General features: G+C 43.5%; 1 protein-coding gene across 6 annotated transcripts in view; it reads right to left on the bottom strand.

Moving 5' to 3' along the window:
- The window catches only part of Rapgef4 (Rap guanine nucleotide exchange factor 4), a 292,946-nt gene that overhangs the window by 37,242 nt on the left and 238,281 nt on the right, over positions 1–17,423 (bottom strand). For all 6 annotated transcript variants that reach the window (XM_029474006.2, XM_029474005.2, XM_029474008.2 and 3 more), the window contains 2 exons: positions 14,158–14,246; positions 11,715–11,793 (listed from right to left, as the gene is read on the bottom strand). In XM_029474006.2, the coding sequence (XP_029329866.1) occupies positions 11,715–11,793; positions 14,158–14,246 (168 nt within the window). The remainder of the gene's footprint in view (positions 1–11,714; positions 11,794–14,157; positions 14,247–17,423) is intronic.

A 17,423-nucleotide genomic window follows, 5' to 3' on the forward strand; every position in this document is an offset into this window, starting at 1 on the left:
AGCCCTGTGGGTACTGTGAAATAAACTCAATTCCTCTGCAAGAACAGCAAACGCCTTTAATCACTAAGCCATCCACATCTCTAGCCTCTTGATTTGGTTCTTAAGAGGCAACTGTATTTTAAAAATAGATTAGTGACCTGTTCAAGAGAACTCCAAATATTTTACAGATATGTGGGCAAAGAAATCATTGAAGCTGAGTTACTTATTAATAAAGACACTCCATAAAATAGCTGTGCAGCGGTGGGAGTAGAATGGGCCTGGATCCTTCCTGTCTCTTGGAATATTGCATTGGATAATACGCTGAAATGGAGGAAAGAGGAGATTCTGTGCTAGCTGTATGACAATGTAACAGTCTGGAACACCAAGTTGGTACCAAGGGTATATAATTCTGATCAACCAGTAATCTTTACTGGGATCTCGGAAGCACGCTCATGTGCCGGTTGGGCGGTATCCACTGCATGCCTGTGGCTAATCCCCAGGGTCTAAATAATGCTTGCATGTCAGCACCAAGGTTTTTCTTGACTTCTCTATTAATATTGAAATCTAGGGGTTTTTTGTTTGTTTTTTCTTTTTTTTTTTTCTTTTTTGGTTGTTTGGTTTGGTTTTTGTCTTCAATAAATGACAGACTATATTGCTGAGCAGATGATAATGCTTCAAGAGTATGGAGACGTTTACATTTATAAAACACCTTCAGCATGCTCGCACTAGCGCATACATATAATGCTCTCCAACAACCTAGGAGGTTTTATTTAAAGATGAAAAATCACTAAGGTTCTGAGGGAGGATATGTGCCCACCAAGTGCCTCAGATGTAAGTAGCAGGGCTTACCAATCCAGACAGGGCTCTTTTTGTGCCCACTGTCCCAAACAGTGGCAACAGGGCCTCTGCACTAGGGTTGCTTTATATTAGCAAAAACCAATTGCATTTGGAAAGCAATTTCTTATTTTATTTTTTAAACTTATTTTTATTTTATGTGCATTGGGGTTTTGTCTGCATATGTGTCTGTGTGAGAGTGTCAGGTCTCCTGGAACTGGAGTTAGAGACAATTGCGAGGTGTCATGTGGGTGTTGGGAATGGAACCCCTGGAAGAGCAGCCAGTGCTCTTAATCACGGAGCCAGCTCTCCAGCTCCAAAGGAAGCAAAATTCTTAATATGAGACTCCTCCTGTTGTCATTGCCATTGTAATCACCCTCCCCCTCTTCCTCATTCTCTTCCTTCCTCTCCTCCTCTTCCTCCTCCTCCTTCTCTTCCTCATCTTCTTTCTCTCCCTCCTCCTCCTCACCCCTTCTCCTCTCCCTTTATTTTTCTTCTTCTCCATTTCTCAATTCTAATTCCCTAGAGTCATCTCTCGTCAGAGCCACCCAGCAGGCAGGACTGACCAAAACTGGGGAAGAAAGTGCTCTTTTTTTTCTCATGAAAACCAAGGACTGTTTTTCCCCCTATAGGAAGATAACTGATTGATTCAAAGTTTCACCTTTGCCCTCACAGATATTTTATACTTACTAAACTGAGTTGGGTTAACATTATTGATATGGCTAAGCTCCCCTTCCGGTGCTTAAATCCCTTCACGGGCAACATCCTGCATGTGTGTGGACTCCTCTGTGCTTGTGTGCCTCTGTGCACACCTCCATGTGCACACGCATGGGGAGGCCAGGGGTTGGTGGTACGTACATGTCCTCCTGGGACATACGCTATCTTGTTATTTATTTCCATGGAGACAGGCTAGACTGTCTGGCCAGCAGACAGCCTCTCTGGCTAAGATAGAAATCATCCCCGGCTTTTAAGTGGGTTCTAGGGATCAGAACTCAGCCCTGGTGTGTGCACAGTAGGCATTTTGTTGGCTCAGCTACCTCCCCAGTCCTGGAGTCAGCTTTTCAGAGACACACAGGAGATTTTGCGGGTCATTCACTAGCTGAGATGGCTTCGGGGAATGGTTCACTCCCACAGGAATCTACCCCAAACATGAGAAGGTTTGAAAGCCTATAAGAAAATACAGAGTTTAAATGGCCAAACTCATCACTTGTACATAGCTGATTTCAGGTGGGGCAGGAGTCACTCTTCATAGCCTTTTGATAACATTTCCTTTAATTCTGTCATGAAAACGGAGGCAAAACAAGATTAAGTGATTTCCCAAAATCTATCAATGAAACTCTTGGGACTGGAACTCAAGTTCTCAGAGTGCATCCCCCCCCAACAGTTTTTCCCCAGTCCATGCTGCTATGTTTTATTTCATATAATATTCATTTCCTTATTAAACATGAGCTATACAGTAGATCTAAAAGTCTGTTGGGTATTGAGGAATTGATCGGAGATGGAAGAAAACAAGCCCAATCCTCAAAGCACACAAAGAACATGCAGAAAATCAAAGTGCAACTGCTGCTGCTTGGGTAAACTGAGTCAGGGAGGCAGGAACTGCGAATGCCTGAGCTAGATCATCAGCACTGCATTCACTGCTGTCAATGGCATCACAACTAACCCAATGTCACATTTACCAACTGTTCCAGTCCCAGCCTGAGCCTTTTCTCTAAAGAAGCCTGCTTTACATGCAGGAGTGCTGAGTCAGAACCCTTCAGAGCTGGGTCCAGGTTTTAAAGACATGGTAGCTCTCTCCATTTACTGAGAATGGGCACAAGAGAATCCTCACACACTTAACTATAGTAAATCATTAGAATGCTAGCCCAGTATGCACTTTCCAAACAAAAACCAAAACCAAAAACCAAAAACCAAAACCAAAAAACAAAAACAACAACAACAGCCCCCACCACCACCACCAACAACAAAAGAACCACTTCAAGAACATCACAAATCCTCCAGACTTTTATCCAAATGGCTGAGGTCTTTCTCTGTGGTGATGTCAAACACAGATCACAGATCTGTTTCTAAATAAGTTTATAATGGCTTCAATGCTACCAGATACAGGAAGTCTACACAGATGTCAAAAAACACCTGGAGCATCTTTTAAACAGAGACATTAATTCGTGGTTCCTGAATCTATAAGATGACAAGCAAGCTCTAAAGTGGCTGTCTCCACGGGCAAGAGGACCAGCCAGTTCAGCACTGGTGTCCTTTGGCTGAGGAGAGACTGCCTGGGTGTTCAGGGATGAAAAGGGAAGAGGTGAAGGCCACAAGGCAGGCTGCACTCTTCCCACCCTTCCCTACAGCAGGCTTGATATTCTATTGAGTCATTTTCCTCATACCGGCTCTGCCGTTCAAACACTGTAATTATTTCATATATTTTTACCTAGTTATTATCTTACTCACCACAGGCACCTGTAATTTTTCTGTATTTTTTTTAACTGCTCATTTACTTATTCTTAATTCAGCTAATAATGGTGCCATGTATTAAAATTATCACAGAGAAAGTAAGTGAAAACCTCCTAGGATGTGGAGACAGCAGATTCATTACAGCCTACAACAGGGAATCAAATATTATGTATACTTTTTGCAGTAAGTACATGCTAATTATGCAGCTATTTATAAAACACTTATCAACATTCAAACTGATACTCTTCAATGTTGTTGTTTTTGAAAGCCCTGCTTTGCATACAAGATCTCTGCTTGCGACTGAAAACAAACTTTGGGGGTCATCTGCCCACCAAGGAGACAAAGCTTTTGTAGCCCTTCCCTTATGCCAACCTCCTCTCGAGATGGCACGATCATCGTGGCGGTGTTTAATGGGGGCATCAAGGTTTATAATGTACTTTTACACACATAGCCTCATTTGATCTTCAGAACAACCCTGAGAGTGGGCAGGGCAAGGATAATCACCCCTATTATACAGAGGGGTCTCATAGGAGTTAAGCATAATTGCCCATAATGTGGTTGGTAAGCTGCAGATCTTAAACATGGCCTTCTGGCTTCAGAGCAGTTATTCTTCTCACTCTGACCCAGGGCCTCTTTGCACCCTGCATGCCTTTGTGGGCAGTTTAATGCCCTACTGTCCTCTCTTCAAAAGAGTGCTAGGGTTCTAGAATGGGGCAGCCTCGGTTCTCATCTGCGTAAAGCCTTGAGACGCTCTTCTGATGCCCTCAAAGGTGAGGATGAAGCAGGCTAATGTGAACGAGATGTCAGGACTACTTCTGCAGCAGACGCAGTGTTTCCTAAGACCTTAGCTGCTCTACTCCTTACTGTCCTGCCTCTGGAAACCAGGGACACAGGATGCTGCTCCTGTGTTTATGTGCAGCTATTAGCTCCAGGCTTCTAGAAGTATCTGCGGAGCCATGAATCTCCTTACATGACTCCTACTTTCTTGCTTAGAATATTTTTCCTTCACTGATTTTCAGAATTCTCTGTTTTGTTTTGTTTTTGCAGCCCCTGCCTCTTCGCATTCTCCTTTCAAAGGAGGATCTGAACTCAGTTATAGCCAAACAGTTAGGACATGGCCACGGGTAACACACTGTCAGAGTTCACATTTTATGTGAACACTGCGGTGTAACCGGGAGCACATTTAAAAAATGTATAATTTAACTTTTCCTATTGTCAGAAGAGGGCTTAAGAGTTCATACCCACCAGGTGTGGTGGCGCCCGCCTTTAATCCCAGCACTTGGGAGGCAGAGGCAGGAGAATTTCTGAGTTCGAGGCCAGCCTGGTCTACAGAGTGAGTTCCAGGACAGCCAGGGCTACACAGAGAAACCCTGTCTCAAAAAAAAAAAAACAAACAAAAAACCAAAACAAACAAACAAACGAAAGAGTTCATACCCTACAGTACAGCCATGAGGCTGAGAAAATGTCTTTGAGGGACTTTGCAGCTTATCTGCTAAGATGGTTGTTCTCTTCAAAGCAGGACATCATGTTCTTATGGACAAATCAAAATCCCCTTACTGGAGAGAAATTCTCAAATTCCGTGACTGCAGAGGGAAAATGTTCTAGTGGTTATATACAGGCAAGCATTTTCCAGATTCAATAGAGACCCTATGGTAAGACTTGGATTAAGGCAAATTTAAGCTGACAATTTTTTCCTTTAGAAATCTAAAGAGGGACTGGGGAGATAGCTCAGTAGTTAAGAGTACTTAACTCAAGCGGTAGTTAGCCCTAAGAGTGTGGCACTTAAGTTGGGTTCCTAGCACCCACATTGGGCAGTTCCCAGCAGCCTGTAACTTCAGCTCCAGAGAGAAGCAATGTCTTTGGTCTCCATGGGCACACACACTCATGTGCACATACCTACATGCAAGCATGCACAGATACATGATTAAAAACAATAAAAGGAAGTCATTAAAAAGATACATCTAAAGAATGTTTCTAGAAGTTTACGTCATCTAAAGAATATGAACTTAACGTGGCTTTATTGATCTTTCATCTACAATAAAAACAGGTTCTGTGATGTATTCTTATTGAGATCGCCAGCCAATTCACAAAGGCAACACTTCCAGGTTAGTCTCACAGGGCTATAAATGATGAAGACACCGTCTTCTCAGAATGAGACCCTGCTATATTTGTTTCTATATGGAATCAAAATACATAAAAGGCAGTTTTATCTAGAACTTAGTAGCAAATCTATATTCCATTTTTTCCTCTTAATTCAGAAACTAAATAAATTACTTCCATGTCAAAAGCATAAAATTTGTCCTGACACTCAGCCAAAGAAAATTAGTATGCTAATAGAAAATATTCAACCAAAATTACTGCTGTATTTAAATTTCTGTATGTTTAAATATAAACCATTTATCACTTAGGATCCTTTTAGCTTCCATTAGAATCTGTCCTAAATAACAAAGGCTGGTATTCACTGACATAAAAACCTACTGGCAGGGTAAGTCCTTGACTGGTCCAAATGCTGACGATGCCGCCACAGACCCCATTTTTGTGACTGACTCATTCGGGGCCATCCTAGAGTTTTTTACTTCCCATACAATCTTCAGATGGTTGGTTCTAGTAACTGGGCTTGCATGCTTCGTATAGTCTGTCTTCAATGTTCCAAATGCTTTTCCCCAGAAGTGCAGAAAGCCTCTCTTTGAATTTTTATCTGGCCCAGTCTACATGGGAGCCTTGAGGTTGTTTGTGAGGGCAGCTAAGCAATAAGTATGACTAGACTGGCCCCCTCGATGGCTTGCACACTGGGGAATCAGCTGCAACATGGACTACAGATAACAACTGTGTTCCTTAATACATTCTCCTGTCAGTCTATATGGATTTCTCTGCTTACTTGGTCCTCCAGGCCTAGATTTCTCTTATATGTCACATGAAATAAGTGGTACACCATTTCTTTTGGCCCCAGATTTGGGGAAATGGGTATTGGGAGAATAAACAACCAGCAAACACTCAGCATTGAGGAGCCAGTTATCAACGTTCCAAAACCGCGTTTTGGCCACCTACTGACGGGAGGCTACGGTAGAATTTAATCAGAAAGCAGAAAATGAGGATGCCAGGAGAGCAATTTGGTTAAAAACATGAGCTCCCAAACACTGAAAACAAAATGTTCTGTACCCCCCCTTCCACTCCCACATGCTGTCAGGTTTTTCATAAAACTATTAACAGTGGTATGATGTCAGGTGGGAGGTGAGAGATTCCCAGGACTCAAAGGGAGAGACCTTAGATGAAATGCCATACAGTAGGGAGAGGGAACTTATAGAGCCCACCTCCAGCAGGAAGACAGGACATCAAGAGAGGGATGGGGCTGCCATCCCACAGTCACATCTCTGACCCATAATTGTTCCTGTCTGAAAGAATTACAGGGATGGAAATGGAGAGGAGCCTGAGGAAAAGAAGGTCCAGTGACAGACCCAAAGTGGGATTCAGGTCAAGGGGAGGTCCCAAGGCCTGATACTATTATGGAGGCTATGGAGCGTTCACAAAAAGGCACCTATCATGACTGCCTTCCAAAAGACCCAAAAAGCAGCTGAAAGAGTGAGATGCAGTTATTTGCACCCAACCAATGGACAGAAGCAGCTGACCCCTGTTGTTGAATTAGGGGAAAGCTGAAAGAAGCTGAGGAGAAGGGCAATCCTGTAGGAGGACCAGCAGTCTCAATTAATCTGGACCCCTGAGATCTCTCAAACACTGGACCACCAAACAGACAGCGTATACCAGCTGATATGAGGCCCCCAACATACATACAGCATAGGACATCCAGGTCTGTGTTCATTCAGAGAGGATGCACCTAACCCTCAAAAGACTGGAGGTCCCAGGGAGTTTAGAGGTCAGGTGGGTGGGTGGGGGTGGTAGGGCATCCACATGGAGGCAGGATCGGGTGGGGAGAAGATGTGGGATGTGGAGCAGACGGACGGAGGATGGGGGTTGGGTGGGGAATGGAATATGGAGTGTAAACAATAAATTACAAGGAAAATTAATTTTTACAAAAAGGAAAAAAAGAAAAGTTTTACAGGGAAAGTATTTTTGACAACGACAACAGTTTATATATTTTTAAATGGTAAGTAAATATTCAGTGGCATAGAGAGATGTTCATCAACGCTGTTAGTGACAAAGCGTATGGAATGATGCACAATCCCGCCTTGCATTTGCAACTCTGTCAGGCTGGGCAGATGGCTGAGCTGATACAATGCTGGCTGTGCAGGCATAACTTGCCTTTGGTACCCAGAACCTGCCTTAAAAAGCCAGGCATGGTGATTTGTACCTGTACATTCAGTGCTGAGAGGGTAAATACGGGTGGTCTCTGGGACTCCCAGGCCAGCCAGCCTGGCCTACTGAGCTAGCCCAGTGTCCTAATGAGAGACCCATTTGGAAAACCAAAGTGGATTTCCTGAGGAATAGCACCCAAGGTTTAACTTCTGGCTTCCACATACATTCATGTGCACACATACCCCTGCACACATACGCACATACAGATGCATACACACAGACACACAACATTGGGGAAGGAAATGAGATTTTTTTTTTAAAAAAAAGTATGTATCTACATTTATTAAAAAGGATGACAAGAATACATACTAAAATGTTAGCCATAGTTATAACTGGGGAATAAGGTTTTGTATGCTGGCAGCTTTAATTTTCTTTTTAGACTAAAGGAAAATTGAACTGAATTTTAAATATAGATTTTTTTTTAAAAAAGAAGGGTTTAAAAAGCTGGAGATGAAAAGTATAGGAAATGAACAAATATGATTTTAAGACTCATTATAAAGAACTTGTATTCATCAGGTCAGATCATGTCCAAAGTGTATCTAGTGAATAGAGTCTCTCTCATTAGCACATAAAAGGGCGGATATATTAATGTTAAACTGAGTTCTACCACGTTTTCCATGCTAGAAGAAAAACTAGACGAGACACACAATGTGGATTAAGGACAGAAATAGGTGTCAGTGGCTCTGGGCTCCGATCCTTTCTGTGCAGGTAATTACCTTTCTCTGAGAAAATCATAATTTCTCATTATCCTAGTTTATTGATTTGGAAAAAGAGCAGTGAAAAAATACTGACTGCTCCTTTTTAGGGGCTGCCATGGAAAGTCAAAAATGTCAAGTACCTTGAAAACACTCCGTACTTTATCAAAGCTCACCGAGACACTAAATGCGCTTAAGTACTTTACCATTCCCATGCTCCTGTGTTCTTAACCTGGGAGTCAACCGACTTGTCTGGCTGCTCATTCAAGATCTCTACTGCTTATGGGGTGCAGTAAACATAGACATATATACACACTTGCACACATGCATATATATATATGCACATACATACATACATACATGTTGTTGTTTTATTGGGTTGCTAGCTATTTCTCTCTGTCTTGTCAAGCTGACTCTGTAAACCTGTACAGAGAACTCTTTCACCTCCACATGCCCGAGATTCCTACTAATCACAAGGTCAAATAGGCCCCCATTCCCAAGGATTTGGGAAAGAGATGAGGGCCAGAAGGTTTGTGTGCATCACTGGGATCCCCCAGTGTGCCAAGCTGCCCGTTCCCTCCTGATGGTTGCTTTACTCCTTCAGCCAGTCATAGCTGGTTTACATTACTTGTGACCACAAAAGCTGGTTACCTATGGGCCTTATCCACACCATCTCCTTGAGAGGACAGGAAGTCTGAAACTGTATTTTCTTACTTGATGCAGGAACAGCCCTGTCATTCTGGGACGTTATCTCTCGTCATCACAGAACAATTCTCATTTGAATCGTGGGCTCCTGAAGCGTAAGGACTAAGCCTCTGCAGCCCAGGTGGCAGTGGCCACTAGCCTCCTGCAGCAGTGCTAATTAAAACAAGGACAATTAAGTCACACGAGGTCAGCTCATTGCAATGCCAGTGTTAACTTAGTGGGCACTGAACTAGAAAGAGCGAGCAGTGGTGACTAGAAAATTGCATGGTCCAGAGCCTCACAGGCTGATTTGCAAGCCAAACCCTTCATTAGTTTGTTGGGACATCCCCGGTTCTCAAGGTAAATATGCAAATGAGATGCCCTACGTGCCTGTCTTGCACATTCTGGGAACTATTAAAACTGATAAGGTCGCTACTACCACCGCCACCATCACTACCTCCACCACCACCACTACCTCCATCTCATCCTCTTCCTCCCCTTCCCCCTCTTCCTTCTCCTTCCCTCCTCTTCTTTCTCCTCCTCCTTTTTTTAAAGAATGCATTAGGAAAATCCCTGAGTATGTGTGGTATAGCTGGAAGTCCTATGAGACATTTTGTTTGGTTTTAGCAAAGCCCTTTGGTTGTACCTCAAGGCCTTGACAATGCATTGTCAAGAAATGTTCTTAAACTGTAATTAAAGGTTATAGAATCATTAGTAAATTCATAAGCTTTTAGAGAAATTAATTATAAAGAGAACAAGTATTAGATTCCAGAGAACAAAGTGATAAATTCCAGATGACCCTATCACTGCATTGGGTGCATTGGGAAAGCTACTGGATGTTTGGGGAGGGCTTTAAGGTCCACCTTTGCAAAGCAATGCTAACGCTAACTCAACAGAATCTTCTGAGGATAAGATGATGGTGACATGTAGTTCAAAGCTCTTAGAAGAATGTCTGAGACCTAGAGGACTGATTCAAGCTAGAATGAAGAAGAGAATCTAAGTTCTCACAGAGGCAGGTGGGAAGGCAGGAGTCTAGAGGTACCGGGTGGTGTCAATTCCAGCCAGCCAGCATCCAGACTCTGCTGCCTTTGTGTAGAAGGATCTGGCTTGTGATATGCAGGTCTCCTCTGGATTGCCGCTGTTGTGGCTTTCTTTCTTTTCTTCACCACCATCACCACCAACCCACGCTCCTCTCTGACCCTTCTGTCCGGAGCTGCCAATTTCAAAGCAAGCCAGCAGTATGAATGCTCTTAGTTCCTCTTAAAGTGGGAGAAGCTGATACATGAAGAGGAGGGAATGAGCTATGTGCATGGGGCTTTACGTTATAAAGACAAGGACTTGGCCACTTGAAATTTTCATTTTCTCTTGGTTTCGCCTGCTCTCTAGGCTGACTGGTGTGCTAACTGCTGAGAAAAATAAGTGAAATTTCAGTAATGGTTTTTATTTTTCTTCCAACAAATCTCAGAGGTCTCATAATGATTAGCATGTATAGAGTGAAGAGATCCTGAATATGTTAATTTTACTTTAGAAAACCGAAGATGAGCCAGAAAGAAGACATAATATAGGTAAGACTCATTAAGCTCCCATTACTTGGAAATATCGTTTCCAGGCAAATAAACACCCAAATCTTACTCTTGCAGCTTCCTCTGCGTAATGCATTCAACTCCAATTTCCCATCCTCACACATTCTGTTGACTTCAGAGAGAATTATGGGTGAGCAAGAAAAATGAGAATGAGGCAGGACAATTATAATTTTGAAGAAGGAAAACATGGCGACATTGATTGGGTTGCTCAAAAAAAGAAATAAAGAGACGATCTCTTTGAATATATTTAACTGCTCAAAAAGGGCAAAGTGTTTTTGGGGTCTAAGTTTTTGTGGCTCTAGAAATAAAGCAGGATTGGAAAATACACTTTCATGTCTCCTCCAAAATTGAAGTAGAACTCACTCACAAAATTCTCTTCTTTTATTCAGTTTAACAATTTGAATGCTTACAATACCAATACTGACCAACCGGTTGATTCACATGATTATTGAAAAGTTGCCATAAACCAAACATACTCTTTGATCTGTCTAGTGGACTGTCCTTAGAATTTCAAGTATTATATCTTTGTCCTAAGATAATGGAATGCAGTGAAAATGATTACCGTGGACCTCGCCTTCCTGAGTGGGTGGTGCGGATGCGGTTTGTCCTCTCTGACACTCTAGTTGAAATCTGACTGACCCTGTAAGGTTTTAAGAAGCGGAAGGATCTTTGAGAGGGGAATTAGTCATGGAAGCACTACCTCACAGGTAGATTAGTGTCTCTCTCTGAGGGGCAGGGCTCGTACCTGAGGAAGCTAGTGGCTTCTTATTCTCTGGGACTGTTAGCATGTGCTTGCCTACATTTGTGCTTTTGTTATTTAATGACACAGTGCAAGGCTACCTGGTCCTGAGACTTCCATCCTTCAGAACCATGAACTGAATTAACTTCTTTTTTTTTCTTTTATAAACAACCCAGTGTTGGGGATTCTGCTACAGCAATTGGATAATGGACTAAGATGCTGAGGTAAATTGGCTTGTACTTCATACAGTTAGCAAAACCCATAGGCAAGAAAAAGCAGATGTCTGTCTATACCAGGGTAAATGCTGGTGCTTCAGAGTCTGATAAGACCAAAAGCTATAGTACTGCCTGAGCCATGACTTACCATCGGGAGATGGACTGTCGTGATGGCCACACTCATGTGGGGTGTTTCCAAGAGCTTACCTTGACAAAAGGATATTGGGCCACAAGGGCAGGGCAAAGCTGGGTATTTGGCATAAAAACACAGTGCATCATAACAAAGTCATTTAAAACCGAATCTGGAAGGGAAAAAAAAGAGAAGAAATTACATTCTTGTGATAGTCTCTAGGGCAGCGAGAGGATCTATTCATTTAAGTGTTAGTCTGGGTGTGTTCCTGTGTGTGTAGGTGTCTTCATCTCAAATTAATGATAAGGACAGAGCCTGAGATCAAAATCCAATTTCTTAGGACAATGAGCAAAAATAAAACATATAGGAAGACAGCCTTGTATGGATGGAACCAGTCATTTTAACCACACAGCATGTTTTCTTCCAGGCTGGGACCTTATGAATTACAAGGCAAACATTTTATCTCAAGCTATCACATGTGTGAATGTGTGAGTATATGAGTGTGTGTGTGTGTGTGTGTGTGTGTGTGTGTGTGAGTGAGTGAGTGTGTATATGTTTTGAAGGTTACAAATGCCTAGCAGAACCAATCTTCTCTTACCTAAGTACAGAAGATCTGCCTCCCCCCTCCCTTTTTAAAAATCCCCTAGTTGTTGCATGTAGCAAAGCTTCTCTCCCCTTTGCCCAGACATTTCCAGCTGTCCCATGGTACTTGGTTTTGGATTTAAGACCCTGGGAAATCTGTACTCCCAAATCTTTGTCCTTAGCTTCCTGGTCCATGTATGCACATGATGCAGAGCCCAGACTGCTAGTCCCTCTGTCCTTGCTTCTACGCTACTACAAATTGTGTCTCTTGACATGGAAGGCTTTGTCCCAGCTCTAGTTACTGGCCACCAGCTTTCCTTCAGGGCCACTTTAAAGACTGAACTCTTCATGACATTGTCCTGAGTCTTCTTGGTCGGTGCCCCTGAAGCACTGAGCATATGCTGCCTTAAATTCAGTTCATTCCTACCTTCCCTCGTGGGTCTTCTAGCACATTCTGAGTTTCCATAGGGAGAGAGGGTGGTCTGTTTACATCATGTTACACAAGTCATCCATCTTAGCACCTTCCTGGACTGATTAACAAGGCCTGCTCTGAGAAGAAGAGACTCCAAGCCCGGGAGCTTGGCTCTATGTCAGCTATTCCCAGATCCTTTGCTGCTCTGCAAAACCTCAGATAATCAATTCAGAGCATAAGACACTGGGAGGAGATTAAGAAGTCAGTGGCAACATACTTATAAGAATTATGTAACAATGGTATCTTCGTCCTGGGTAGACTGCCAAAATCAGCTGTTAAATGGATTTTGACCTACCACTAAGTTTTTCAGATAAATCTGTGAATTTCATAGAGTGAGAAATGTTCCCCTGTGGCAGTCACTGTGCTTAAAACATTAACCCATGGTGTAATTCAGAGAGATAAGCATAGGATTTTTCTTTTAAATTGGATGCCTGAACTGGCAATCAAACTCCGTGATATAACACTTGCCTAGTATACCCAAGGCCCTGGCTCCCAGACCCAGAATCACAAGAAAGCACCAAGAAAAAGCTGCCTGTGGGCTGTCCCTTGGAATGTGCCCATGATGTACAAATGAGGTGACCCTAGACACAGCCTGCTTATCAGATTTGTTTTTGTAATCCTCAATTTTGTGTCTTAACAGCAAGGCTTGTTCACTGCAAGAAAGCTTGTGTGTTGAACTTTATTCACAAAAGATGTGTTGTAGGACTAACCCCCAGTACTTTCAAGTGTGGCACTATACAGAAACAGGATCTTTAAGACACAAGTTAAGGTGACTTACTAGTGTGGGCTCTAACAATGACTGTTGTTCTTTAAAAATGGGACCCTGGTCACAGAGATAGCTATGCAAAGAGGGAAGAGCATGTGAAGACTCACAAAGTGAAGGCTTTGCCAACATGACATTGGAGTGACACATGGAAGGAATTCCAAAGATTGCCAATAGACACCGGGAGACGGGAGCGAGGCATGGGGCAGGCTGTCTATCAGCCCTCACAAGGAGATCAACCTATTATCACCACCAGTTCCTCCAGAACTGTAGGACAATCAGGTGCCACTGTCTGAGTGTTTGTTCTGTTAGAGCAGCTGGCAGTAAGCCAATCCAGGTGGCATTCAGTTCACTGTGGAATGAAACTCCACAACCACAGAGAGAGAGCGCCATTTATTCTTGATGTGGGCAGCTTCAAATGTGCTATGGGGAGACTGGCTTTAGATGGTGGCCTAACGGATACTTTTGTGTGTGCCGGGAGAACTGAAAGGCATGAAAGCAGATATCTAGGAAAGGCCCATGTGTTTGAATGAAGCTCCATTGCAGCGAGGGAAAGACCGCTCTCTGCACACACATACACATATCTGGGGATGCGCTTTAAAACTGGATGCTTACGGCACCCTCTAGGGTTGCCTTGGCAGTGTAGACTGGGAGTCAAATCGGATTTCTCTCTCACATCTCTACCCGTGGATTCAGTGGAGCCACAGATCCCTTCTTACCTGTTGCTTCATTCAATGATGGCTCGAGGCGTATTGTTTCTAGAAAATGCTCTAAAATCTTTTCAGGTGTTCCTGACATCACAGTATACCTGGACGAGAAGTAAAAAAAAAAAAAAAAGACCATTAGTTTCTTACAAAAGCGAGTAATGCATTAGGAAAAACAAATTACCGATGTAGATATTTTTTGAAAAACAAGATCCTGGGAAAACATACGGACTACTTGTGACTAGTAACTTCCCTGTAGTGAGGAAGACTACGTACCTCGCCTGAGCACATAAGAAGGCTGTAGAAAAACAGTCAGTAGATGCAGTTACTAGAAATGTTCTCCGTCCTCCCCCTACTTAGAACTAAGGGAGCAGCTGAGAAAGCAGCTCCCATAGCTGCGGCTGAGACAAGTCAGGGAGATGAACCTGCAGCAGCACAGGGCAGGGAGGGGAGCAAGGGAGGACATGACAGTGGACACAGAAATGTCAGTGTCACACTGGATTTCCATGCTGATTTCTGGAACACTCCTCCTTTCCAACTACACGCTGCTACGTGCTTTGGGAATCCGCTAATAATAACAAAGCAAAGGAAACCAAAAGCCCCAAGTACCAGTGAGCAAACAAACCCGGGGGCCATCACGGACAGGAATTAGATCAGAAGCAGAAACCTGGATGCAAATTACTCAATATCAATGACGGATTATTTTAGGGGGCTGCGTTAGTCATTATTTTGAGGGATCTATTCGGGGTACCCTCCAACCCTCCAATCAACAAGAGCAAGTTGACTTTTGAGATTGAACGTGAGTTAAAGTCAGAATGGGGACAGTGGCAAGCTGTAAGTGCTTGCTGTAGGTGGGCAGAACACATGAAGATCATGTAGTATCCCCAGTAGCACCCAGACCCTGCCTTCCTGCTTGGCGGGATGGTGGGAAGGGAATATAACAATGCAAAGAGCATTCTCTCGTGTTCAGGAAGCAGAGACAGGATGGAGCTCGGAGCGAACCCAGCTTCCTTTGCCCCCTCACCTCTGTGCCTTTCTTGCCTGTTCGAGACTGCGGAGGAGGTGCATAGAGATGGCAAGAGCCCCTCATCAGCATCAGCGGGTCTTACCTCCTGCCTGAGGGATGGACAAGAAGTACTAGCAGACGATCCTGAGGACATGGGGACAGAGCAAGTGTGGCAGCCCTGGAAGTTGAACTCGGGGCCGTATGAGCGCTAGGCAAGTGCTCTCCTACTGAGGCACAGCTCGCATATATGAACAGGATTCCCTAGATGAGGAGGAGCGTATGGCCAGATAAATCGGGAAACGGGGTGGGGGAGAACATTCTACACCTTTCTGGTGTTTACTATGCCCCCAACAATGAGGTGGGTGCTGAATGAGGCACCTTGTTTACTTGCTCCTGCTAGTTAATACCACCTCTACACTACAGGTGGAGAAACTGGTAAACACTAGCGAATGCGACTGTGTGGATGATTTTTGTTTGTTTGATGTTTGTTTTTGTTTGCCTATGCAGCAAGAGGCTCTATGTGTAGAAGGGACCAGGTCTGGCTGTCAACTGCCCATTTTGAACAGGAAATCCACTGTGTAATTAAAAGTCTTCCTCTTCAAGGAGGCTTTTGAAAGCAGTTTTTATTTAAATAAGGGTATAAATGCACTCCTTAACTGACCCCTGAATGAGTCTGTTACTTCAAGTGTTGTCTGGATAGCGAGATCCACGGGCTATGCATCCGATTGTCAGAACTTTCATTCTCAAGCACTTTGTTTATTCTCTGGCTCTCCTTGTTTGGACTTCCCTTAGGTATGGTATTCCGCCTGATCACATAGACAAAAGACCCACGGGCAAGCCACACAAGCTGTCACCTCAACAGAGAGCAAGTGTCTTCTTTCAGGCTTTGCCTGTCCGGCCAGTCACACCCCACAGGATCTTTCTTTGGTCCCTGACACCCTCTAGTGGTTCAGCTCTGTACTTTCTTTACCTAGCCTATATTTGCCACAGAACTCAGGAGTGGGGGCAGGGGACTGAAGAGGAAAAGAAGGCTTAGAAACCTCTGGATGGCCCCAGTTTTGCCTAAAACACCAGATTCTGGATTTACATCATACCAGAAACAGGCAGGTATCTACGACCTGAGCCCTTGTTCTGTAGGGGTTAAGAGCTATTGAGACCAGATGACACAACCTTTGTCAGTTTATGGCAAGCAGAAGCTACTTCAGTTCTAATAAAAAACTCACCCCAGTTGGCTACATTGTATCAGTCAGCAGGTTGTTTTAAACTTGTGAGAGAAATTTTTTTCCCTAAAACCAAGTCTGCATTTAGAACAACCAAAGCAAGGGCCAGGGGTGGAGGAACAAAAAGGCTGCTCTTCCTATGAACAAGCTGGGGATTGTTGAGCAGGAAAACTAAGCAGAAAAGGGCATGGCCCCAACATGAATGTCAGGACAATCATCGCAAATTACTAAATTCTCACAACCCAGGGACCAAGACATCCCCCAAAGCAGGTATCATGGTAACTGCATCATCCAAACCACTGACTTAATATCAGCATCGATGGCGCATCCACTGTTCAGTGGCTTGGGCAGAGTCAGGTAGTTTTTCAAGCTTCATGTGTATACATAAACTAACCAAGGTTTCTCGGGGGAGGGGGGACATAAATCAGAAAAATAACATTATTGCCACCAATGTGATGATGTTCTCTGAGTTTGAAAAGAACAACTTCCGCAGAGACAGATACCCTCAACTGTGTGTCTGCAGACACAGTTGTTGATATGTTGTTAAAGTTGATGAGAACATCAGCCATAAAATGTACTCCCAGGCTCTCTTTTTATTTCCAGTCAGTCTGGGGGAGTAACCGCTTAGGAGAGAGAAGCTTTGCATTCCTTTGGAAGATGACTTTGTGGTGTATTGTTTTGTGCCCAGTGCATGATACAAATAGCTTGCTACAAATGTTCACACAAGCATTATCTTTAAATTATGTAAGAAATTTGGACCGGATGGCAGGACACCAGTAGAAAACTGGCACAGTACTAAAATAAAAGTCAGACACACAGTCTCTTCTATCACCTTTGGTTTGAGTTTTCATTCCACTGGATTCATAAAGGGGAAGGCACCTTGAACTGAAGACTTACAGATAGCACCTCATATTTACTGATAGTAACTGTGACATAAATAGTAGCCATTCTGTATTGTGTAAGGAATTCCCACAGGCATGAGGCAGATGGATATGCTCTGATGCAAGCCCCTACTCTGAGTATTTTGTCACCCATGCAGCACACTACTCTCGTTT

This window comes from Mus caroli, unplaced genomic scaffold (genome assembly GCF_978045245.1).
Source record: "Mus caroli unplaced genomic scaffold, Mus_caroli_1 scaffold_2, whole genome shotgun sequence".
Taxonomy (NCBI): domain Eukaryota; kingdom Metazoa; phylum Chordata; class Mammalia; order Rodentia; family Muridae; genus Mus; species Mus caroli.